The sequence below is a fragment of the Arvicanthis niloticus genome, chromosome 18, assembly GCF_011762505.2.
Source record: "Arvicanthis niloticus isolate mArvNil1 chromosome 18, mArvNil1.pat.X, whole genome shotgun sequence".
In the NCBI taxonomy this organism is placed as follows: Eukaryota; Metazoa; Chordata; class Mammalia; order Rodentia; family Muridae; genus Arvicanthis; species Arvicanthis niloticus.
The window spans coordinates 29,011,586-29,038,530 of record NC_047675.1 but is presented as its reverse complement, the minus strand read 5'-3'; the positions used below and the strand labels follow the sequence as shown (position 1 = coordinate 29,038,530).

Here is a 26,945-nt window from a genome sequence, read left to right as displayed (position 1 = left end):
ATATCCATGTAGTAGCAGTCTATGTCTTTCTTGAGAATAAACAGCTGTTTCAATCCCTTTTGCATTATGCAATTGTATTAACCATCTTTTTATTATTGAATTATAAAAGTTCATTATGTATTCTGGCTGCCATAGAGACTTATTTGATTTGCAAATATTTTTCTCTCATTCTGTGAGCTGCCTCTAAATTTTCTTGTCTCTCTTTAGAGGCAAAAATGTTTTTGATTATGATTAAGCCCGCTCTTTTTCCTCCTTGGTTGCCTGTCAGATTTACAAATTGTGGCCTCTTCTAGACAAACTCAAAAATACTTACATCTCTATTTTCTTTGAAAAAATGTTATAGTTTAAGATTTTTATTTAGATCTTTGAGTTATTTCAAATTGGTGTCTGTGTGTGGTGTGAGAGAGAAGCTTATTACATTAACTTGCAGGTAAATGTCCACATTCTGGACTCTCAATTGGAGTCCCTTTACATGTGTGCCTACCCATATTCCAGTGTCACACAATTTTGATTATTATAACATTAGAAGAAGTTTTGAAGTGGCAACTGTGATTTCTTGACTATTTATTTAAATTATGTTTTATAAGAAAGTAATAGTAACATTATTTTGCATTGTCTATGATCCTTCCATGCTACAAAAAGCAAGAGTTGAATTTTTTTGACAAGGACCGTATATCCTGTAGAGTGTAGAATGTTGGTTAGTTATCCTTTGCCAATGGATATTTGTTCACCTGTGTTCTAAGTAATCATTGAATTCTTCCATCACTCTGAGGCATACCCATGGTGGACATATGTTTTCTGAATGAATAATTTAATGACTCTTATTTGCTTTAGTAAGTCAGACTCTTAGGTCTGGACGTGATGACATTTCCTTCTGGTACTTATTCAATGAGTCTGTATTCAGCACATACCAGAAACCCCCAATATAACTGAATAACCCACAAAAAGATCCAATGAAGGTTTCTACAATGAAACTATGCAAACAACCAACAACTATGTAATACATGCTGGGGGAAATAGCTCAGGCAGCCCTACTCTTAAAAGCATAAGGACCTGGATTTGATCCCCAGAACCCTTTTTTTTTTTTTTTTTTTTTTTTTGGTAAAGAAATACATCAGCTGGGTGAGTGAGAGTAGTTTTTGTGCCACCACAAAGGCCAATATTTAAACATCCAGAATCCACACAAAATGTCAAGCATGGCTGTGTGCATCTACAAACTAAGCAGGGAGTGGGGTAAATCAGGTGGACATCTGGGCTTGCTGGTGTCCAGCTTAGCTCCAGGTTCGATGAGAGGAGCAGCCTCAAAGAAATAAGGTAGAGAGAAATAAAGCAGGATATCTAACATTCTCCTCTGGCTTCTATACTCCACTGGTCAAACAGGCATATATACTACACATACTTAAAACTATATAGAAACACACAAAGTAGAAAAGAGCAATCAAAACAAAACATATACCCAAATAAATATACATATTCACACACACACACACACACACACACACACACACACACACACACACACACTTGAATATGGCAAAGTATGTTCCTAACCTCAACATTAGGGAGCCAGAGGTGGGGGAAAAATTCTTGGAACTCACTGCTAAGCCAGACTAGCTTACTTGATGAACTCCACGGAAGGGAGAATTCTTGTCTCTAAAAACAAAATTGGCAGCCTTTAAGAAATGGTACCCAAAGTTGTCCTCTGGCCTCTACATGCAGGTACACACATGTCAACATGCACACCCATAAATCTACATACATGTACATTTTTAAAACAGCTAGTTTGTATTGAAAACAGCCAAGCAAATGTCAATGAACACTGAAATTTAAATTTCCCCTTGCCACAGAGAAAATGACCAGTCTCAACCAGAAAACAAAAGCCAAAGAGAAAAAATTGCAAGCAAGGAAATGAAAAAAAGAGAAATACTCATTCACTGTTGATAAGAATGTAGATTTGTATGCCCATTAGGTGAAATAGTACTGGAGACTCAGGAATCAACAGTAGCACTACCATATGGTCTAGTACTATTACTAGTTTGTATCCATCTAAAAGAAATAAAATGTGTAAGTTGAAGTGACATCTGTACCTCCACATTTATTGCAGGACTGTTTATAGTAGCCAAGATACAAATACAACCTAAATGTCCCTGCATAAATAGTGGATAAAAAAAATGTATTGAATCCTCACAGCACAGAACTGTTCAGGAGTAAGGAAAATCATGGAGTTCTATCATTTTCAGTTTCAGGAATAAAGATGAACCAAGGGGACGTTTCCTTCAGTGAAGCAAACCAGGGCAAAATCCCAACCAACTAAACAAAGCAAAATAAAACAAATAGTGCATGATCCCATGCTTATGCAGGATGTGAAATCTCAGACCAAATTGTTTTGAGTAGTGATGAGAGATACTGAGTGAGTAGGAGAGCTGGGGACATGAGAAGAATGAGAAGAGTTGGCTCAATAGACTTGACACTGCAGTTAGAGAGAAAGAGTAAACTCTAGTATACAGTAATGTGGCCATGACTAACATTAATAATCGGAATACTTTGCCATGTATCCTGAACATGGTTTGAATGTTCCCAATGGAAGAAATAATAAGCTTATGATGAATTGTTACTGATTTTTATTTGAAATTAGCATAATGTAAACATTTGCTGAAGCACTATCAAAATCCCACATAGCTATAGTTCTTACACAAGAATAAAAGCAATTATCTCTCATGCAGTATCATGAAAAAAAAAAGTACTAAAAACAAGGAGATGTAAATATAAATGAATCTGTAGCAGCAGACCATGAAATATACACACTTTATTAAATAAAATGGGGATGCAGGGTGTAGTTTAGTTGGTAGAACTTATAACTAGCATACCTAAGGCCCTGGGTTTGATCCATCAGAGCATTTATGGAGTATAGGGGTGTGTACCTATAATCTCAGCACTCTGAAGGTGGTAGCCAAAGAATCAGATGTCCAAGGTCATCCCTTGACTACCCATTAAATTTTAGCCCATTCTGGGCTACATTCCAATTAGTTTTTAAATGTCCGGATAGAAGATTTATGTGTTGCATTTTAGAGTACTATTCTTATTGATGAGAGATGTCATTTTTGAATTATTTTTTAGAATTGAAACAATACATTTAAGGCAGTTTTTCTGAATCTCCATAGATCGCTTTGAGGCTATGACTATTTCAGGAGCAGTTGATGGGGTTACTAAGTTCAGAGGGAAAATACGTTTTGCTTAAGTTTAAGCTCATGTGACCAGGGTTGGAGACTAGCTTTTAATCCAGATTGATTTTAGCTTCAGTCAGCTCTCTTAGCTATAGGCCATTGTTAACAAAAACCCATTGCCCTTTACATAATGACAGAAGTGCCTTGCTGTGCCTTTGAACTACTTCAGTATATTCACATAATGTAATTTATGTTTGACCTAGAGTATCAAGATGTGCTGATGATTTTAAAAAACATCAACATAAAGACACATGGAACAACTACTTATTTCCCCTGCACTTCATTGTCTCCATGAATCCACATCTGCAATCCATTTATTTAAGTCATATTTTCTGTGCTAGCTGTTCTGGGCATGCAGGCAATTTCCAAGTCTATAATTATCCACAGATTCTCAATAACCAAATACAGCCAAGACACTGTCCTAGCCACTTGGGTTCCTGTCCTTAGGATATCAGACATATTACATGAGGACTTCTCACCACTTGAGGTGCTAGTTTTCTCTCTATCTTTAGAGATATTTGTGAAATTGGACATGAAATTAACACTTTATACTATCATTTAACACTTAAAAATTGTGTATGTGTGTGTGGTGTGTGTAAGCAAAAGTGAGGGTTATGTGTATGTGTTCTTTCATAATGGTGCATATACGTGTCTTCACACGTACATCTACAAGTCAGAGGTCAACACTGAGTGTACTCTTCTGATGCTCTCCTCCTTTCTTTCTTTGTGAGTCAGAGTTTCACATTGAACCTACAGCTCACCAATTGGATAGACTGGTTGAATAGCAACAACCAAGGATCTGTTTGTGTTTGTTACCCCAGTGCTAGTGTAGTAGTTAGATGCCTCCATTATAAGTTTTACGTGTTGATAAGTATTTGAGTTCAAGTCCTCTTATATATGAAACAGATACTTTAATGACTGAGCCACCTCCGATCACTTCACCAAAACTCTGAGCCTCTTGCAAATTTGCAGATGTCTTTTCCAAGATTCGATAGCATTTGACACATTTTGGGTTAGCATTTTATTTTCTTACTCAGTCTCTGTCCTTGGTTTCCTTGACATTCACTTGTTCCTGCTTCCTACCTGGTGGCTTGTTTTGTCCTTGATCACTTTTTCAGTACTAGAGGTTTCTCTAAGGCTCAATGTTTTGATTTCAAGCCCCGTCTATGTCTGTCTACCTATAGGATTATCTTTCATGTTATGATTGAATTGAATTGGTCCTTCATACTCTTTGCTTCTGGACTGATTTTTTTCCTGATTCTAATTCTGAATTTATGATAGTATGTGCTGTTGATTTTTATTCTTATTTGTTTCTTCTTCACAGCTTAGTTATTCTTTGTAATGATATTTGTGGGCACAGGTAGGCATATAGCTCTGAGGAGCTTGGCAAGCAAGCATCAACAATACTGATTTCAGGTTTCAGTACTGTAGAAAAACAATATCTCTGTGCTCATATTTACTATGTCTTTTTCTGTTTATTCTTCTTACACAATGCCTACTCTCTGTCCACTCCTCCCTGAACCCCTGCCCACTCCTAAGCTTTCTTCCAGATTCACTGCTCTTCCACTTCCCTTTAGGAAAAGGAAAATAACAGGTATCCCAGGGAAGTCAACCAGACATGGTATAACAAAATGCAAGAACAAGGCACAAGCCTTCATATCAAGGTTGGATGAGGCAATCCAGTATGAGGAAAAGTGTCCCAAGAATAAGTAATAGAATCAGAGACACACCCACTACCCACTGCCACTTTTAGGTGTCTACCTGATGTTTGGCTGCAGGTCTCTGCATCTCTACCCATCAGCTGCCTGAGGAAGCTTCATTGAGGATAAAGATCAGGCTAGGGCTAGACACTGATCTATGAGAATAGTAAAATATTATTAAGGATTATTTAATAATAAATTAATAAATTAATTAATTTGCCAGTTGTGTTTGTTTCTATTGTAGGTCTCTGGCTCACCTGGCTTTCTTTCTTGTTTTTATTTTTAATTATTTTATATATTTACATGTCAAATATTGTCCCCCTTCTCTGTCCCACCTCTATGAGCCTCGAGCCTCCACCCTATCTCCTCCCATTTGCCTCTAAGAGGGTCCCCCCCACTCACCCACACACTCCCACCTCACTCCTCTAGCACCCTCCTTCTCTGGGGTATCAATCCTCCACAGGACTAAGAACTCATAAAACCAAAACAAAACTGCTGGGTATAGTGGATCAAGTTTGTATTTCTTATCTTCTGGGATTTCTGACCATGAGCCTTGCTTACTTGGAGAGCACTCCAGGGTAGCGACAGACACTGTCCACCAAAACATGGTGGACACTTCTTGAATATCAATAACCAAGGTTTTCTTTCAGCCTCTAATATACACATATATACATGTATCCACACTTACACACATGTATTTGTGTATGCACAAATGTATAACCATCATCTGTACCACTATCGTAACCAGCACCAGCACCGTCACACTCCAACCCCTAGTTACATCCATGCCTATCATAGGTTTGAGTCTTTGTTCTCTTAACATTGCAACCTATTCCTATTTTAACTTTACCCTCTTTTTTTGTGTGTGAATTAACTTAATTTTAATTTTAATTTTAGCTCTCTCCACACATTCAGGCAAGAATGTTTCCAAAACTCTGCTAGCCATCCCAGATGCGTAAATCTTTACTGACTCCTACTGTTACTCTGTTTAACACATAGTTTTCAATTCCTTTGGTTTTTCAGTTGATATTTTTTTTTTATTTTAAAAACTACATCAATTTTTTTAAATTTCCTCTGTTATCTTTTTCTTAGATCATCTTTTTTACATTACCTGAATATTATTCAGTTCTTCGAAGTTCACTCATTTGCTTCTTTGCTTATAGGTCTTCCAATGGTTTTTCATTGGCTACAGGATGGAGGATACCTCTGATACCCAAGAGCTTTCCTATTTTCTCCCCAATATAACAGCAGCAGGAGCAACAACTAAAATCACTGCTCCTTTGGGTTGTATTACTTAATGTTGGTGAGGCATGAAGATGTCTCATTTTATTCTTGCATATGATATAAAGTTAGGTACCTTGTTGTGCTAGTTTAAACATAAATATGCTGAAATTCAGAATTTTAAGTGACTTTTTCAAAATTATATAATTCTGATTATGTGCAATGCAAAATGACTGGATTTAAGATTTTCCAAAATCCAGATCCATGCATCATTGTTGTATCTGTAGAGTAATATCTTGCCTTAGCATCTTCCTCATTGCCCATGTGTCATCATGTTACTTAAATTGAAAGCTGCCTTATGACAGGGAACACTACTTCTGTTGTACATAAAGCTCTCTGCTGAAGACTTAGCTCCAGAGCTTCTCCTGGCTTTGAGAAAATGCAAGAGCAAGTTGAAGTTCATCCCTGGAAAAAAAGGGAACTTTATTTTTCTTAAGGAGTTATAGTTCAAAGTATATCATGAATGACCTCATGTTTTGAATATTTAAAATGCTGCCAGATGAGTGACTGTCTTTCCTGGAAAAAAAGGTGACTGATCTGAGATAAGAGGAATATTGGTTTCTCAGAAACAAGACATGTACCATTTGTAAATCTCATCCTGCATACATATAGGAGAGAGTAAGATCTTTGATATTCAGAATCCTTGCTTCCTCTGCTTTCTTTATTTTTAACCATCACTAGTGCCTTAAAATAGACATATTCTATACATTTTAGGAAAACATAGCCCAAACATCTAACATCAGGAAACTATCCTCTTTTGGACTTCAGCATGCTATTTGTATGAGCATAATTTATCTCTGTTCTTCGCTTTGGGGTAGGTGGTAAAATTAACTGGTGGGACCATTCAAGCATACCAGAACCACTAAAAATAAGACTCTAGAATCTACTAAGTCAGGCTATGTGTTAGACTTCACCTCAAAGTCTCTTTCCCCATCTTCCACCTGACCTTACATACAACTCCATAATATTCTGAAAACTCTCCTGTCTTTCGTCTAAAAAGGCAAACTTTCAAGCAAGTAGGACTTGATACAACCTTTGTACTTCATTGTGAAGCACAACACACTCAGTTAGGTATGAAGAGGATACCCTATATGTAACTGGCTGAACCTTGTTTATATTTGCATCTTGGAATTTAGCAGAAAATTACCTATAAAATTATCTATAGCTAAATAAACTAAAGCAAAAACCAAACCAAACCAAAAACTATGCAAAATATAACTAACACTTTTTTTAAATGTGGAGAATCATGATATTTAGAACTATAAATGGTCTCTAATGATGAATTTAGATAAACTTTAAACTATTTAATATTTCATATCCAAAACTTGGCAAAGGTTTGACACATTTGTGACTTTCTGAGTAGCTTGGGAGCGAGGCAAACTCACTTCCCAAATGCAATTTCATAAATATTCAGATGGTGGGTGATTATAGTAAATATGGAGAAATATGCAACACATTATTATACTTCTCAATCAAATATGCAAAACAGTGTTTTCATTCATTGTATTGCATAAAGAAGTCCAACATACCAAAATGATTTCTATAAAAGATTCATGCGTAAAGTTTGAAAAGTAAATTTGATTAAAAACAAAACTTAACTCATGAGATCCGTTGAAAAAAGAAGTTGCTTTAAATATAACATAGAGAAAATATTCAAATATTAAGCTGCTCTGAGTGTTTTGGTTTAATTGCCTCATTTGCATTCTGCTTAGGTATTCAATTGATCGTCATACTGACCTCGACAGGTTTTTCACGATTAATCCAGAAGATGGTTTTATTAAAACTACGAAACCTCTAGATAGGGAAGAAACTGCCTGGCTCAACATCACTGTCTTCGCAGCAGAAATTCGTAAGTATTCTCCTAAGGGCTTTGATTTAACTTCACTAAATATTAATTCTTCTGTCTCTTGTCTCTAAAATGAAATTGCTGAGGACTGCAATTGTTATGTTTTAAAATTTTCCTTCCTTTTAATGAAAATAGATTTTTTTCTTAAGTAATATAGGTTTCATTTTCCCCTCCATCTCCTCCTCATTCCATTGGGATCCACTCCCCCTTTGTCTCTCATTAGAAAATGAATAGGTTTCTAAAATATAATAATAAAAAAATAAAATAAAATAAGTGTAGTAATGTAAAACAAAACTAAAATGTCTGAATTGGACAAAATACACCAACAGAAATAGAGCCCATGAGAAGCCACAAGAATCATATACATACTCATGCACACACTCAGGAATCCACCCAAAACACCCCACTAATCTTAAAGTCATATATATAGAGAGAAGCTGGTGCTGGCCTTGCACATGCTGCCTCCATCTTTGTGAATCCATATAAATTTTGATCATGTTGATTTAGAGGGCTCTGGGGTCTCTCTCTCTCTCTCTCTCTCTCTCTCTCTCTCTCTCTCTCTCTGTGTGTGTGTGTGTGTGTTCCAACTCCTCTAGCTCTTAAACTGCTCCTTCCTCTTCTCTTGCAGGGTTCCCTGAACCCTGAATAGATGGATTTGATTCAGATATCCCTTTTTCAGGGATGAGTGTACCAGGCTCTCTCAACCTATGTATAATGCCTGGCTGTGGATCTCTGTATCTGTTCCCATCTGCTGTAAGAGGGATTGTCTCTGATGATGGCTGAGCAAGGCTCTGATCTACGAGTATAGCAACATGACATTAGCAGTAATTTTGATGTTACATATTGTATATTTATTTTTTTTAGAACAGTAGTATTTAGTTTTATGGTAAATTCCTGGGCTTTTTCCCCTCTTTTGGTCTTTAAATTTTAATTTTACTTATGTATCTAGAAAGATAATTAGTCAAGTAAAAATCTTTTCATTTTCTTTTGAAGATATGCGTATACACTCAGAAGGATGGCACATTAGTTAGGACTCTCTAGAGTATCAGAACTTACAGACTTAATCTCTACACACACACACACACACACACACACACACAAACACACACACAGATTCTATAGAATGGCTTACAGATTGTGGTCCAGCTAACCCAACAATGACTGCATATGAATGGAAAATTTAATAATCTAGTAGTTGCATGGTCCATGAGGCTGCAGGTCTCAATTGGCCTCCATTATACACTAAAATCATGAAGAAGTAGGTTCTAATGCCAGTGAAGGAACGAACATGCTAGTGACGATGACAGCAAGCAGACAAAGAGAAAGAGCTTTGCTTCCATCTTCCATAGCCTTTATTTAGGTCACCAGCCGAAGGTGTGATTCAGAACCTTAGCAGAAGATCTAAAGGTGTATCTCCTCATCACAAAAGATCTGGATGAAAAGTTTATCTTCCCATTTTTAAGATCCAGATTAAAAGTGTGTTTTTCTCATTTCTAGTGATTTAATTAAGAAAAAAAAAATCTCTCACAGCTGTACCCAGTTATTTGTGTTTTAGTTAATTCCAGATGCAGTCAACATGTAAACCAAGGAGAGCTATCAGAGATGGCTTATAGCCTCCAGCAATTGACAACATATGACTATCATGTTAAACCTCAGACAACAGTCTTGTAATCAAAGACTTGTGGCATTTTGCATAGTGACTAACTGGTAACTCTTGAACCTGATCATATGTCAAATTCTCTCAACCTAGCTCATGGCTGTCCTATTTTATCAACAGTTCTTGGACTCATCATGATAGCTTCCTATTCAATAGATCTATACTAGAGTTTAATAATTTAGATGTACTGCAAATGACCAGGTAGATTTAATGCTGCTCCTGGGAGTCCACTTTGAGAATCATGATATTAAATTACTGACTAGCATGACGAGGTTGTATTAACAACCTTTGGAATTATTCTCAAAGGAGAAAATTGGTTTAATATGTTCTGGTTTCTGAGTGACAATTATTCCTGAAATCCTTCCACCCAATTTTACATACTTCTGATCTGAGTTAGTTTTTGGGCCCACAATTCATGTATGAATTAGGTTTTTTTGTTGTTGATGTTATTATTGCTTGCTTGTTTGTTTTGTTTTTATTTGTTTTACTTTTTGTTTTGGTATTTTGTTGTTTGTCTTTGTTTTTATTCACCTAGCTTTGTAAGAAGTATCCAGGAGGATAACTTCAAAACATCAGGGATTTAGTTGTGCACACAGATTCAGAGTTTCAGCCCATGGTCAAACTTGCTCTGTCCTTGTGGGACTGTAAGGAGGCCAAGCATCTTGGTAGGCAACATGCTACAAGGCAACAATGTTCATATCCTGGTAGACAGGGAGCATGTCCTGGAAGACAAGCAGCCTAGTGACTTCCTTTCTCTGACTTGGATCTACTTCCTACTTTTCATTATTTTTGCTTACACTAGAGACCCACGGATCTAATCATCTTCCAAAGCCCATGTACTAGAAACCAACCCCGAAAGATTCAAATGTGTCTGGATATTTCCTAGTCAACCATAGTATAGTGATAGTATACTATATACATAGTAATGCCTCTCTTAGAACTGCCCATATATGTGGTTGAAGCTTGTTCAGTCTGAGAATCAGCATGGACTATTATATTTTCTTACTTGGTGTTTGTTAACTGTCTGAATTCACTTTTCTCAGACAACAGACATCAGGAAGCCAAAGTCCCAGTAGCCATCAAGGTCCTGGATGTCAATGATAATGCTCCTAAGTTTGCTGCTCCTTATGAAGGCTTTATCTGTGAGAGCGATCACCCCAAGCCACTGTCGAACCAGGTAAGGTTGGCTTCTCCTGTCCTGACCATAAGCAATGGATTTGAAATAGAGCTTGTTTATTTTAATATTTAAGTCATGTTACCACCTCCTGTCCATGAAATTTCATGTGTTAGTCCTGCTTTTATGAGATGTTAAAAATCAGCCTGCTAAGAAATTCTGGATAGATAATGTTCTAATAACGTCATCCTTTATTTATGAGCTACCTTTCTCTTTCAGCCAATAGTTACAGTTAGTGCAGATGACCAGGACGACACAGCCAATGGACCAAGATTTATCTTCAGCCTACCCCCTGAAATCATTCACAACCCAAATTTCACAGTAAGAGACAACAGAGGTTTGTACCATAGTTCCTATAAATTCATAGACGCAGAGATGGAAAACAAATGTTTTTTATATTCCACAGCACAAATATTTTCACTAATCTAATAATTCCTTCCTGTTGGAGAATAAACAAGGAATAATAATGCCACTTCCATTTTGACACATGGACTCATTTGATACATATGAATAAGTGAATCTAATTTTATTTTCCTTGTTTTTTTTTTTTCACATTAGCTTTGATATTCATGAAGCAGCAGGAAAACCAAGTGGGGAAGCTTACAGGGTCAATATGCAAACAACTCCATTTATCTAATTTTTAAAAAAGATTGATAAACCCTTCGGGGGCAGCACGGCTTTATGAATATTGATATCAAGTAAAGCATTAAAAGAGATTAGTTCAACTTTGTAAGGCAGCATAATCTTTCACACACAGGCCTTCCCCTCAAAACATAGTTGCAGTGCATTGTGGCTAGGAACAGAACTCCAGATCCAAAAGGGCTGACATTGGTAGTGCTGGAAGAGGTTAAAGTAAAGCACTGTCCATTACAAAAACCAACAACAACAGAACCATATTAAATGCAGTTTTTGACCTCATTCTGTCAGTCAAGAAGGTAAAGGAGATACTTTGACTGTATAGACCTAAAGTGACACAGTCCTGGGACAAAATTAGAGGCAGAGCCCAGGAAAAAAGAATAAGTGATATTTTTTGACTTGCAGACTAGTTTGTTATACTCTGGGCATTTTTTCTTAGTGGAGATTGTGTATGTAAAACTATGATAGTGTCAGCCTATCAAATTGGCACAGCCAGTGCCATCATCCAGGGTAGGAATCAGGGAGGCCTTGTTGATACAGGTGTTTGAGTAGCTGCACGTTTTCTATGTATAATGTAGGGCTGTTGCTTTCATCGTGACTGAGAACAGACTTAAACCAGAGATTGCAAACTAATGTAATGACCACAGTTACTATCCATCACAGTTACACTTCAGTACCATAATGCCAGTCACCATGATCCAAGCACTGTGTTGAAATTCTTCCCCTAGTCTGTTCACTCAGTTTTCATTGCACCACAGTCAGGTCCCCAGAATCACCACAGGTGAGGAAAATGAAGCACAAAACATTTAAATAATTGTCCTAAAGTCATCCGTCAAAATAGAATGTAGAGCTGAGTTTTAAGACAAGTGGTCAAGTTTGATGTTACTGCTTTAACTTCTTCCTGTGCTGATATTGTCATATCCTTTATGACAATATCCTAACATATCCTTTTTATGTTACTTGGATTTGGAGGCAAAGTGATCTGACCTATTTTAATATTTTGTGAAGTGACTAGAATCTTTAATTATTGGTCTAATGAGTTAAAAATATAGCAATATAAGTCACTTAAGGGAAATAACCTAGGGGCTTTTCTCTCTTAATACATTGCTTTCTCAAAAAGCAAGGCATATCATCTGAAGACATGTGATTTTCTGCTTCCTTACAGTAAACCCAGGGTTCACTTTAGAAATGACTCATAATTTCAAAATAGCATCATTACTTTGCATTTTTCATATTTGTCCTTAACCTAGATTTTTTTCAACACTCTTGGTTTTATATGCAAGAGTAAGTTCTTTTAAGAAATAATTGGCTCAAGACCTAAGACACAATCCTATAATCCACACTCATACCCTTTCACCCTGCACTCTGTAGGTCCAGGCTGGAAGATTGCAAATTTAAAGATTTGCTGAACTAAAGTATTGGTTCAAGGAAAGCTTACACAGCTTTGTAAGAACCTGTCTCAAAAATAAAGTTAACTAAACGGACTTTGCTATGTTGCTGCCTCTTAGAGTGTTCCAGTGGTATGCAAGAGCCATAAGTTTAAAGGTTTAGTCCACAGTATGTGAGATGGGAACAAGCCAGGGAGGGAGGAAGCGATGGAGGGAGGGAGAGAGAAAGAGAGAGAGAAAAAGAGCGAGAGAGAGGGAGATAGAGAAATAGAGACAGAGAAACAAAGAGAGACAGAGACAGAGAGAGCCAGAAAGAGATACTTTGATTTTGCCAAAAACACTAGGGTAGACAAGAATTCTCAGCTAGCGACACTTAAGTTTCATTGGCTAGAGAGTAGCATAAAATTCATTGTTGTTATGGTGTTTCTCCAATACAGAGGGACTGAAGTGCAGATGAGGATAAATGTGCATTTACCTAAGTCAAGAAGGGTATACATAGAGATTTGATAAGGCTTTCTGAGATGTCTGCATGTCTGTATTTTAGCACAAGAGATTCCATGCCTTTGCTGCTAGCAGTTCCCTTCTTTCCAAACTAGTTTCCAGTCCTACTTTGTATCAGCAGCTGGCTTTGTTTTTGCATTACAATGGTGACATCAGCTCTGACTTACTTTTGTCAGCAGTGAGGGGTCCTGATGATCAGTTGTCCAGGAAACTCTGGGGGGAAATCTCACAAGCCTGTTATGTCCCTGCTGCTTTTATGGTCTCCTTCCTCAAATATTTGTGCTCATATTTTTATCTCTGTGTTAATACAATCCCCAAATTACACTGGAAGTCTAATTCCTTGCTCTAACCTCAGAAAGATCTGCATTTACAGTATGCCTCCTGAAAGCAGCAGGCTATCCTGGGCTTGACTCGGTGTGCCAGCAGTGTTATCCTTGTCACCTGCTCAGTTTATTTATTTATTTATTTATTTATTTATTTATTTATTGTAATGTGAAATTGTATTTTGTCTTCATTAACCTCTGTGAACATTGTTCTATGGCATATTGTTCTCCGGAGGCTTATGCATATTTTCTTTTGCCTCAGTACTTCGTGGATGCCATCTATAATTTTATAGAGATTATATTACCACCACTGAGCCAGCCACCCATGCAATCCTTCTCTCCTACCCTCTCTTTTAGGAGACTAATCCTACCGTTGAGCTTTACTTTCGCAGAGAATTGCTACTTTTTAAGAAAAATTACTTTATTAACTATGGCAAACAGTTAATGAAAACTCCTATGTTTAGTGCTATTACAAAACCTCAAAGCAAATACAGTCCTATAATTACCATTTAATAGAGTTTCTTTCTGCTGCCTTCTAAAAGTAATTACACATTGAAGTAATCCAAAAGGAATAATCACATTCCGTAGCCTATTAATAGCCTACTGAGTTGCCGAATTTCTCGGCAGAGTCTATTTTCCAGAGAAAACACAAGATAATGGTTTAGAGCATGCTGAGTAAAAGTAACAAGTTCCTTTCTCCTTGAGTGTTTACTTCCATTATGCCATGTAGTGTCACTATTGGGTTTGCTAGACGTTGTCCTAAGCATCTTTAGAAATCTAAGATGGGGACGCATTTTAATAGCGATCAGCCTTTTATTTCATTTTGTCTTATTCCATCCTGAAGTCTCAGCTTCAAAGCTGGATCAGCAGGTATCAAGAAAGTAGAATACCTGACAGCTCTTCAACATGGAAGTCCATCCTCAGCCAGTAATATCAGAATGGAGTTGTTTGAAGTTTTGAGATGCATTTACTTTGAAAACATCAGACTTATAACATCTCTAAAAACACAAGGAATGCATAATGGATAAGAAAAGTACAAGGTCGGAAAAGACAGGGAATGATTCCTCTCAATGAGCCAGCTCTCCACTAGGTTATAAAACCTTTTCTGAACCAATTTCTCTTATTTCTTTAAAGAGCCCATAAGGATGTGTCTTTAGTCACAATTTCAAATGAGGCACAAACATAAATTGTCTAAAAAAAGCTCTGATCTATCCAAGACCATATACCCTGTCACTAATAAAATTAAGTCCAAATATTTGGAAGTTATTGCTCAGTGCATATGATATGCTATAAATTACATAGAACACTGTAATAATTTGCAGTTATTGCAGTTCTATCTTCATTTACTCCATAGTTAAAGGAGAACCATTCTTAGAGAGGACACGATGTGCAGTTTTGTTCATCAGTCTAGGAATCAGAGAATGCATAAAAAGAAAAATGAAAGATGATTTCATTTTTGTTTCAATCATGGTCATAATAATTGTATTTAAATATATTTGCAAGGAATTTTATGATCTTCTGCTGTTGCACAATTAATACATATTCCTTGTAGGAAAATTAGAAAATATAGACAGTAGAAATAGGATTAAATAGAACATAAATAACATGACAGCACATTCTCAAAAATACTGTTGTTTTATAGTCCCTTCTAGCTGTTTTTTCTTCTTATTTTTAAATAAAAATCAACTTAAACAATTTACCTGTTTTCCCTCAGTAAGTGATATACATTGGTCTGTACCAGAACCCTGTTGGCAATGCCTTGTAACTATGGTCTTGTTTACTAAACAACAACATTTGACTGTTGTTTTTAAATTCATTGCTTTTGCACAACTTTGTCATTTATGTGATTAATTCTTTTATGATGAATTCTTAGAACGACTTGAATAGATCAAACTCTTCTTCCTTCCTTCCTTCCTTTCTTCCTTCCTTCCTTCCTTCCTTCCTTCCTTTCTTTCTTTCTTTCTTTCTCTCTCTCTTTCTTTCCTTTCCTTTCCTTTTTTTCTTTTTTCTTTCTTTTTTCCTCTCTTTCTTTCTGCCAGTTTGTTATTAATTTTCTTTTACTAAAAATAGATTATTCATGTAATGTACTTTGACCTATCATAATATACAAACTGTCCATTGGAAATGTTTCAATGATTTCTGAAAACATCAGAAGAATCACTTCTCTCTGACTTTCTCATATACACATTAAACTCACCTATTTACTCACTAATTGATAAATAAATTAGGACTACTATTTCACAATTCTCAATCCTCTCATCTTTTGCAAAATTTAAATACATTTTCATCGGTCCTTGTTTTTACGCTTTTCAAATGCAATTTTTAAATTTTTATTTATGTCTATGTACATGAAGCGGTCAGGTAAGTGCTTGGAAGTCGTTTTGCTACAGAGGGCAGAGATATGTTGTCCTGCTAGAGCTAAAGCAACAAGTGGTTGTCAACTGCCTGATGTGTGTGCTGGGAGTCCAGTTAGGCCCTCTGCAAGAGCAGGACGCACTTCATTGCTGAGTCATCGATCCAGCCCATTGCTTTGTTCACAGAAGGTGGCTGTCCGGATTCCTTTCCTGTGTCTTAAATAAGAAACACAAATTTTACTGTTGTGTTTAAAAATCTCACCTGCTGGGATGTTAACCTTTGACCTGTCCTTTCTATCATGCAGACATCCTGATATCTCAACATCCTTTCAATCCTGATTATGCCATTTTCAGTATGAACATTGTACTTTTTCTGAACCTTTTGTTCTCATATTATCCTTAGCAATGGTTTTTCACCAAAATTAACAACAGTATTGACCTCTCTATCTTTTATTCTTCACGTGTCAGCTTTATATTTTAGCCTTTTATCTATGACGATTACACATCCTTATGTTTGTGGTCATTTCATAAGTTGAGAAAATCAGAATATGTATTGGGCCAGTAAGTTTATCTTTGAGTACCAGTGACACACATAGGGATACTAATGACTATGTAAATACTGCTTTTAATTTCTAATAGTTAAGTCATTCAGATTGATAATCACAAGCTGATTGGTGCACTAAATTAAAACAAATTATTCAAAATTCACAAAGTTAAATGAGTATAAAATAATTCTGTAAAATTAAAGTTTCTAGTGACATTTATATAATTGTGCATTACTGATTTCTGAAATCATTAAAGTTTAAAATGTCTCAAGCTTGAGTCACATAAATCCTCTCCTGTTATACACAGACACAGACCCCCCACATATACACACAAACACAAACACACACACAAATATACACATACACACACACACACACACACACACACACACACACACACACACACACATATATATATACACATTTGCCTGTCTTAGGGAAGCTGGAGCTGATAGAAAGTACACAAGTGTTTATTTGGCTAGTGACTTGATAATGACTTATCTTAATATATGGCAAAGTTTTAATGAAATGGATGGATCTACGTTGTCCCTAAGTGTTTGATGAATTGGTAGAACAGGCAAATTTGAGTGAGAAGGAAAGAAATTATTTTCCTAGAACCAAAGCCTACCTTATTTTTCCCCACATATCTAGTTATCTCAAGATCAGATTCTCAGAATAAAATGCCTTATAAATAATCAGCATGCTCCAGTTGGTCATGGAATGAGAGTTGTTCACTTTCAGAGACTAAAACAACAGAGAACCAAGAGACGAAAGGAAGGACTTCTGGCTGATGCCAATGTGTAAACAGCAGATGATTCCAGTCCCTTGTTGCCATGTTTCCCTTGATCATATCTTAACATGCAAGAACTAGACCTATGCCCATTCAGGCAATATGTTTGTGATTATCAAGATCTGGCGTCCAGTGCAGTCCAATATCAAGGGCCATTTCTCCACTGTAGTTTTTTATTTACTGTCACATTTTATGTATCTCCCCATTGGGCTACATCATCATCCTAATGCTTACATTAGCATCCCAACCTGGTGCCATGGAGACCGTTATCATTAGGAAACCTTGATTTTTGTCAGTATAATGAAAAACAGTGCAGGTAAAAGCAGCATGCAATTAGAAGCCCATGTTCTAGACAAAAATTTTTTGAAACCTGAATTTATTTTCTTCATTTATAGAAACATTACAATTTTTGCATGACATATACAGGTAATTAATGGCAACATTTGCAAAGTTTTACCTAAGTGGGGAAAAAGTAGAACTGATTATCTACTTCCACGAAAATATTAAGCATCAGGATGAAAAGCCAAGGTGCTTGACAAACATTTATTTTTTTTTAATCCTGAGGAAATATATAGCCTAGAACCGAAGCACAAATGAGTTTCTCACTTGTGGAGTGTATGTACTTCCGCGTAGGCAGTTGCATTCGAAGTTTTGGTGACATTTCCAAGAATTCATTTTCCTATCTTTGCCAATGAGTTTCTTGTCCTCATTAGTCTCCTACTCAAAGAGAAGAGTTTCCAGAAAAGTATTAATATTCTCTTAGCAGCATCAACAGGCTGACACCACCCTAAGTGCTATTGTGAATGGAAGCAATGCTAATCCTAAATATATTAATTTCATGTCTAAAATGAAATAATAAATATGGGGAGGTCCAAGATATAAACTACTTCTCTTTGATCCTTAAAACTGAGTGGTTTGTCTCTTTACAGGTTTTTGATAAATAGGAAAAGAATCTGGGAAGTGTCAAAATGTAACATTTAAAATAAATGCAATATTCATCTTTTTATCCTTCCTTTTATTTATCACTTCTATTCTTCCTGTAAATATGCTTAGATTTAACCGCTTCTTTTCCTTTTATAAATACAAACTAAGGGTACTCACAAAGACAGAGTGTGAGTGTCTAGCTACTTAGAATAATTTAGATGAAAATTATCCACAGTCATTCTTAGAATGTCACATTTGTCCCCAGAAAAGAGTTTTACTATTTTTGTTTCTTTTCCCAGGAGTGCATTTAGAACTGATTTTCATTTGCTTCTGACAATTTTTTTTTTTTTTTTTTTTATTTCTGACCATGTTCCTCATGGATTATAAGTACTGTCATAGGTATCAATGCTAGTGTTCAGAAGTGCTCATGTGAAAAACGATCAGACTATGGGAGGTGGGCACTGTGGACATACAGAGAAAATATTTTATGTATTCAAGCAATTTAGATCCTTTCAATGTTAGGTCAGGTTCATAAACAAGCCTTCTATTTATGACCTTCACATTTTATTAAGGCCCATGGGTGGACTTGGCATTGGATGCTAAATTTCAGGTTGGCAGATTAAGTTGATCCTTTGGAAGATAAGCACAGAGGACAATCCAAGATGTATATTACATCATTTAGTTTTAGTGATGTCTCAGGCAGAATATGAATAGATTTCTTTGTTTTGAAGATGAGAAAGTGAGGCTCTAGACAGGATAAAACAACATTCATTATTGAATCTTGCAATTAGTATTTCTGGAAGACTCATGGTCCATTTCTTTCCTATCTCCAGAACTGATCTGAATGCCTTTGTCCATAAACATAGTTTATTAGATGATTAAAAAAAAGAATTATTTAAAAAGAAGTATTAAAGATCCTACTGTTATATCACTCAGAGATTGGACCTGGTTTAGCCAGGAACTCAATGCATTGGAACTCAAGTATATATTTTTCTGTAATAACTTCTGTGTTTCTGAGAACAGCTGGATTTGCAGTGAATGACACATCTTGGACTCCCATATCGCTGGTGTTTTCAGAACTACATTAGACTAGTGTTTGGGTTTCAATTCCTCCCCTGTAGAAGCCTAACTTCTGTGATCTAAAGAGGCAAAATTGTGTGAACAAATTGTTGAAAAATAGGTTTTAAGTTATTATTTCAAAAATTTTATAAAAACATAAAGAAAACACGCTCAGTTCAGGTTATCTTCAGTCATGATATCTACCAGAGTAGAACCTGCAATCAAGCAAGTCAAGGTCTGCTATGAAGTTCATCCACATTACAGTTAGTTTGACCCAAACTAATTAATTTGCTTATGTTTATGCATTTTAATATTATCTTATTCATAATGCCTACAATAATATTTTGAGTCATTGAACTGGAGTAAAGATTGCAAATGTTAAATTATCTTGTAAGTCTTACTTGAATGCAGAAAAATAGAAAAGAGACAATGTCTTTAAAAAGTTTATTATAGACACATACATTTAATTGCTAAGTGAGAGATAATAATGTCATGTGGAACAGAAGCACATCATTGGGAGATTATTACATGGCTACTTTAGTTTCTACACTATTTTATGTAATATATGGAACTTTTCTCCAAAGAAAAAGGTACAATGTACCAATCACACCAAATCCAGAAAATGTAAAGATGGGAGACATGGTGGTTTGGCTTGGTAGAGGGGTTGGCAGTACAATGGCTAAGAAGCTATTATCCTAAATGACAAAGTCAGTGAATCAATATAGTTTACCTTTCATACCACTCAGACTGTGTGCTCAAGCTTCCTGTGAGAGTAGATCTACCAAGTAAAATGATTTTTGTTACCAAACTCCATAAATTTCATTGTGAGATTTCTGGATATGCTACCATAGGAACAAATTTATGGTCCATCAAGCTACTTTAGGCTTGCTAGCTCGTGGGACTTGCTATCAGTTGTAGAATTCCCTTTGATATAAATTATTGCTTCCTAACCCACAAATGGACAGTCCACATCAGCAGATCAGGGTGATGGAGCATGTGCAATTTCTACTTTTTTTTTTTAAATTAATGTTTCCCCACTAGGTAATATATCCTGTATTTTGTAGTTGCTTGTAGATTGAACATGATGAGGAAGCACTGGGGAATAGAGGTTATAAAACATGGAGAAATATGAAAGCCAACATCTGGAATTTTGATTAAACTTTTCCCAGGACCTAATTACACTATTTGCTCAATAAATATTTATTAAATGTCTGCTGTGTGCCTGACAGTAAAGGGCCTAAGATGAATCAGATAAAAATCCCCTACTCTCTAGAAGTCCCTAATCTCACTGAGGTCAAAGTGGTTATGTCAACAAATCCTGAGTGATGGGTAGAGTATGTACTTCTGTAGAAATAGGAATATACAGTGTGATGAGTCACAATGTACAGAAGTAACATTGAGTTCCAGGAGGCATCTTGAAAGGATGATTCTTGGATGTATTCTTGAGCCAGGAGAAGTCCAAGAAGTTCATGATAGAATAGCTACTTGAGGCAACGAAACATGGGATGAAAGTCACTGCAGGTGGAACAGCAATGAGCACTTCAAACAGCAGTAACTTCTTCACACTGGGCTGAACTTCATTTGAGACAACAGATGATGTTAACCTGGAAAACATGATTAGTTCTAGGTAAAGGAAACACAATGTTATACTTCACAATTTTGGGCTGTGCAACATGAGTGAGAATTAATGAATCAAGAGTGGGTAACATCCTTAATGAGTCGGTTGCTTAGGCTTGCTTGAGTTTCAAACAAGAATCAGCTGTAATGCTACTCAAGCATTTGCACTTTACTAAAGGAATTTTCTTGTACATGAGTGGGTTTGTTTATGTGTTGCGTGAAGCTTGGGGAAGGATGCGGAATTTCTTTAGGAAATTCAAACCCAAATTTCCAAAGGACAGATCTTAAAAAGCGAATTTCTCCATTTTGTTCCAAAATGAAGAGATGATTCTGTGATCCTATCTTGGTATAATCAATGGCCTCTATTGACATCTATCTGAATTAACCAGTCAGAAAAGTTCCAACTTTGGCTTTGGTAATATAAAACACATCTTCAAACTGACAAGCTGCAGGCAACTGTAATTGGTACGGTCCTATGATGAAAACATATCCTGTCTCTCTTCTTCAAACAGATAACACTGCAGGAGTATATGCCCGACGTGGAGGGTTCAGTCGGCAGAAGCAGGACTTCTACCTCCTGCCTATTGTGATCAGTGATGGTGGCATTCCACCTATGAGTAGCACCAATACCCTCACTATCAAAGTCTGTGGGTGTGATGTGAATGGGGCACTGTTGTCCTGTAACGCTGAAGCCTACATCTTGAATGCTGGTCTGAGCACCGGGGCACTGATCGCCATTCTTGCCTGCATCGTCATTCTTCTGGGTAAGGATCTCCCTGCCCTGTGGTGCAACCAATGCACATGCTTCAAATGACTTTTCCAGTACAGGCTGGCTGCAAGGATTATACTGTATCCAATCACATGGTTTAAAACAAGATCCAATGGCTCTCGTGAAGTCTATTGCACAATGGGTAGGGCAGGTGACTTGGCAAAGTTTTGCTGGAAGAGTTTGAGGAAGGCCATAATGTGTACTTTATATGGTATGACAGGACTGTAAGGCAAATGTTATCAGTGACCTTGAAATAGTTTTGTAGATGAAGAATTTAGGCAGAAACCTGATGTATGAGGGAGGTTTTTCTGTTTAAGAATAAAAATGAATTAGGGGCTATAGAACAGAAAGAGTAATTATTGCTGCGATGGATAGATGAAGAAAGAGGAGGACCTCAGTCAGAAGAAGCAGAAAAGTGATCTTCTAATAATTTGCAACATATATCCATCTGTGTGATTTTGGTTATGGTGATGCCCATGAGCTTCTCCAGCAGTTAGTGGTGAGGTTGGCCTTATCCTGTGTTCATGTCCTAATAGAACCAAGTACACTGTAGGACTTCAAATGCAAGGTACCTGATAAAAAATTCATACATTTTCTCTGGGATGAATTAATAGGACCACCTCCAGAGGAAGGAGGTTGAGAGGTTGGTTTAACAGTTACTGGATGCTACCTAAGAGTCAGACCCTATAGAAAAATCTGAGAGATATAGACAGATGTCTTCAAAGTCTCCATGTTGGATAAATTCAGATTCTCAAGGAAGGAATTCACAGTCAGAGGTACACAGTAGACTTTATGATTGGGATATAAGGTAGTAAGGATGTAGGTTAAAGAATGCCTTTCATGGCCCAAGAATGTCAGACATATATTCCTACAGAACATGCATAAATCCTGGAAGCAGAATTTTATAGCTAATAAAAGAGCCGGACTGTATGGGTGCTCCAAACAAGACATAAAGCTCTCTCAAGAATTAATGCTGCATGCATACACCAAAGTATGATAATAAATGTTATGATGTCATGGAGCAGGAGCTGATAGCCCTGTCTTGTTTCTGACACGTGATACCAAGGAATGTTCCTTAAATGAACTATAAAACCAAAACCATAAACAAACAAACAACAACAAAACGAATCAACTAGTTAGCCAAAAAACAGCAAAGAGCAGAAAAAGGGACACTTGGGAAGATGAATATGCAGCAGAGAAGTCACCGCCACCGGGGCTCTGTGGAACTTGTGAAATTTGAGTTTAGTCCAGTTCCTAATCCCTGTTTCTCAAACTGATGTGAACTCAAAGCAGCTCTTACTCCATTTGCCAAAAGCAGCTGCAAGCCTTATTTTCACTCTTGCCGAGTGTGTGGGGGAGTCTTCAAACAAAAGATTATTGGAGCCTTCTGATGAAGGTGTGGACAGCATTGAATCGATAGAAATTAAGATGTATCTAGTGTTCCTTATAAATGATTGCTGGCTCTGCCAAGTGCCCAAGCTTAATGGAATACCTCTCTCAGGAATGATAGGATTGCATCACCTGCGCTTTTAAATAGTACTCTGTTTTTATGTTCAAATAGGCAGTATATTTTTCTTCTTAAGGTTTTTTTTATAGTTGCACCTCCCCCACTCTTATGACAGGGTTTACTTCTGTATTACAGAATAGGGCCTTTGGACAGGAGTTGCCTATTTTCACCTCAGTCCTGACGAACATTCTAATCTTTGATGTGGGGAAGCCAGATACACTTGTTTGCAAGAAGAAATAGGCATTCGCCTCTTTCAGGAAACAGTAATCCTTGCTGGTTCTTCAGAGGACTGCCAAATAGCATTGGGATTCATTTGCAAAACACTGAAGTTAATTCCAGCCTGTCAGTTCACAGGGCATGATGCTCTCAGGGCAGATTGTACAGACAGAGACGGGTCAGCGTGTAGCTCTTTGGGAGTTCTGGAAAAGCTATCCTTTTTCTCATCACTCCAGATTCTGATGCAGAGCCCCTCTGGGATGACTAAACAGGCAGGTTGGGCTTAACGTTGGGTTGCCTGACATTCTTTTCCTTCTCCTATAGTCATCGTCGTGTTGTTTGTGACCCTGAGGAGGCAAAAGAAAGAACCACTCATTGTATTTGAAGAAGAGGATGTCCGTGAGAACATCATAACCTATGATGATGAAGGGGGTGGTGAGGAAGACACTGAAGCCTTCGACATTGCCACCCTGCAGAATCCTGACGGTATCAATGGATTCATCCCTCGCAAAGATATCAAACCTGAGTATCAGTACATGCCTAGACCTGGGCTGCGACCAGCACCCAACAGTGTGGATGTGGACGACTTCATCAACACAAGAATACAGGAGGCAGATAATGATCCCACGGCCCCTCCCTATGACTCCATCCAAATCTATGGTTATGAGGGCAGGGGTTCCGTGGCTGGGTCCCTGAGCTCCTTGGAGTCTGCCACCACAGATTCAGACCTGGACTACGACTATCTACAGAACTGGGGACCTCGTTTTAAGAAACTAGCAGACTTGTATGGCTCCAAAGACACTTTTGATGATGACTCTTAACAATAATGATACAAATTTGGCCTTAAGAACTGTGTCTGGCATTCTCAAGAATCTAGAAGATGTGTAAACAGGTATTTTTTTAAATCAAGGAAAGGCTCATTTAAAACAAGCAGAGTTTTACAGAGAGGAAACATTTAATAAAACTGCAAGGACATCAAAGTGGAAAATACTGTGAAGTACCTTTTCCCACTCAAAAAGCAAATATTGAAGTTGTTTATCAACTTCACTAGAGAAAAACCACTTGGCACACAAAATATTTAAATGAAGGAGAAGTCCACGCTGAACTTACAATGAAGGGAAATCGTCTATGTGTTATGAACATCTAAGTCTCTCTTATTTTATTTTTTAATTTGTCAAAGAAGCTTCCACAAAATTAGAAAGGACAACAGTTCTGAGCTGTAATTTCGCCTTAAACTATGGACACTCTATCTGTAGTGCGTTTTTAAACTTGAAATATATAATATCCAGCCAGCTTAAACCCATACAATGTATGTACAATACAATGTACAATTATGTCTCTTGAGCATCAATCTTGTTACTGCTGATTCTTGTAAATCTTTTTGCTTCTACTTTCATCCTAAACTAATACGTGCCAGATATAACTGTCTTGTTTCAGTGAGGAGCACCCTATTTCTATGTCATTTTTAATGTATCTATTTGTACAATTTTAAAGTTCTTATTTTAGTATACATACAAATATCAGTATTCTGACATGTACGAAAATGTTACAGCATCACACTTATATTTTATGAACATTGTACTGTTGCTTTAATATGAGCTTCAATATAAGAAGCAACCTTTGAAATAAAAAAAAGATTCTTTTTTAATTCTGGGTTTGATTCTTAACATTGAACAAAAACAAGGGTTTCTAATGATCCATTTATATTTCTAATTTAATTGTGATCTTTTAATAACCCTATTTATGATCTGTTGTAGTCTGCTGCTCTTATTGCTTATTTAAATCAAATATGTTTGAGTTTTTTAAACATAAGATTCTGTAACTTCATGTAAATTATTTTTTGTATGTTCTGGCTTTTCCTGGAGTATATCTTATAAAGAAGGACATTAGATATCTAGACTAGCCTATGATTAGCCTATGATTTTACAATATATTATATAGTATGCATTTACCTGTGAACTCATAGTTATGAGAGACAAATTGATGAGGACTGTCAGACCTCTCAATGTTCTAGATATAGACTTGATGCCCTGCCGTGAGCATTGTGGAGTTGAAGGGTGCATAGTCAAAACCAACTCTGGCTTTCCTTATGTAATTTTTATTAGGATAAAGACTGACTGACGGTTGAAAATGCTCATTATTTTTTTCCTCCTGTAATTCTATTTTGTCTTCAAATAATATAAAATTTCAAGTCTTGATGAAAGAAAGGGCAATTCACTTTCCAATACTTTGGGCTATGTACTCTCAATGAGATCAGGAACTATGTTGAGCATTGATGATTGGTACCATTTGATCTGTGATAATGCCACGGTCATCTGCAGTTGCCTCTAGTTTCCTGGGAATTGGAACTTCTGTGAAGAACCTTTCACTAGTACAACGGACCGAAGGTCCAGTCAAAGCAATACTTGGGGAGACACCACACAGAATCACACTGCAAACACTTCCCCTCCTTTTCTTGAAACACAGGGAACACGCTTATTTCCCCTGAATTATGGACAACTTTGATTTTTTTTACTTTATTGTAGTTATTTTATGAGATATTATATACTATTTTTTTACGATGTGCTCACTCCCAATTTACTTTGCATTGACATCAAATCAGTTGACTAAATCAATGGGAGAAACCCAATGGACATTGCCACTTGAGAGTCTTTTATCCCAGGAAGAAATGTGCATTCTTAGTACTTGCATAATTGCACGTTATGTTTATTTGACAGATAGACTTTTTAATCCAAAGAATATTTTGCTAGGTTTATGCCAATCTTCAATTGAATTTGAAATAACCGAATAACTCAAAAGGAAAACAAACCTCACTTACTCAGCTGTAAGTCCCCTCACCATCACAATGATCCTTTTACTTATATAGGAATGTAGTCAGAATAGAGTTGACAACTCCGTTTTCACATTTTTATGTCAAGAAACCTTTTTTTTTTCCAGGTCTGTTTACTTTTCAATCGTTAAAAAGTCTTGTTTTTGTTTTTTTTTTTCTTTCCTTTTTGATTTTTCTTTTCTTTCTTTCTTTTTTTAACTTTAAGGATCTTAATGTTTGTAGTATCCTCTTAGAAGCTTGGAAATAAAATGTCTTTCCCAATTCATGGAATCTTTTGTCATTCAGAACATGTTACCTTAAAAGCAATCTTAAGTGGTCCTTTTTTATTTGGTTATAAAGCAATCTAAACTTCCCGACATTGGTATACACACATATGAAAAAGAATGCTGGTGTGTTCTATCTGCTCTCTGTCTATCTGGTGTGGTATGGCTTATATTCATAATTCATTCATTCATTCATCAATTTGCTGTTGCACTCATTCTTCAAGACCTGATTTTTGCATGCCATACAGTAGCAACTTGAAGTTTAGAATAATCCTTGCTACCTTCTTTGACAATGTTTAGTCTTCTCAATTGTAGTTTAAAATACCTGTTCGGTTGACTTC

The 26,945-nt window shown here is 36.6% G+C and overlaps 1 protein-coding gene across 2 annotated transcripts in view; it reads left to right on the top strand.

Annotated features, from left to right (window-relative positions):
- Cdh11 (cadherin 11) overlaps positions 1-25,159 on the top strand; it is a 153,191-nt gene extending 128,032 nt beyond the window's left edge. For both annotated transcript variants that reach the window (XM_034522334.2, XM_076915705.1), the window contains exons 9-13: positions 7,918-8,054; positions 10,752-10,885; positions 11,102-11,219; positions 21,532-21,783; positions 23,836-25,159. In XM_034522334.2, the coding sequence (XP_034378225.1) occupies positions 7,918-8,054; positions 10,752-10,885; positions 11,102-11,219; positions 21,532-21,783; positions 23,836-24,332 (1,138 nt within the window). In that variant the 3' untranslated portion in view covers positions 24,333-25,159. The remainder of the gene's footprint in view (positions 1-7,917; positions 8,055-10,751; positions 10,886-11,101; positions 11,220-21,531; positions 21,784-23,835) is intronic.
- The last annotated feature ends 1,786 nt before the right edge of the window (positions 25,160-26,945 follow it).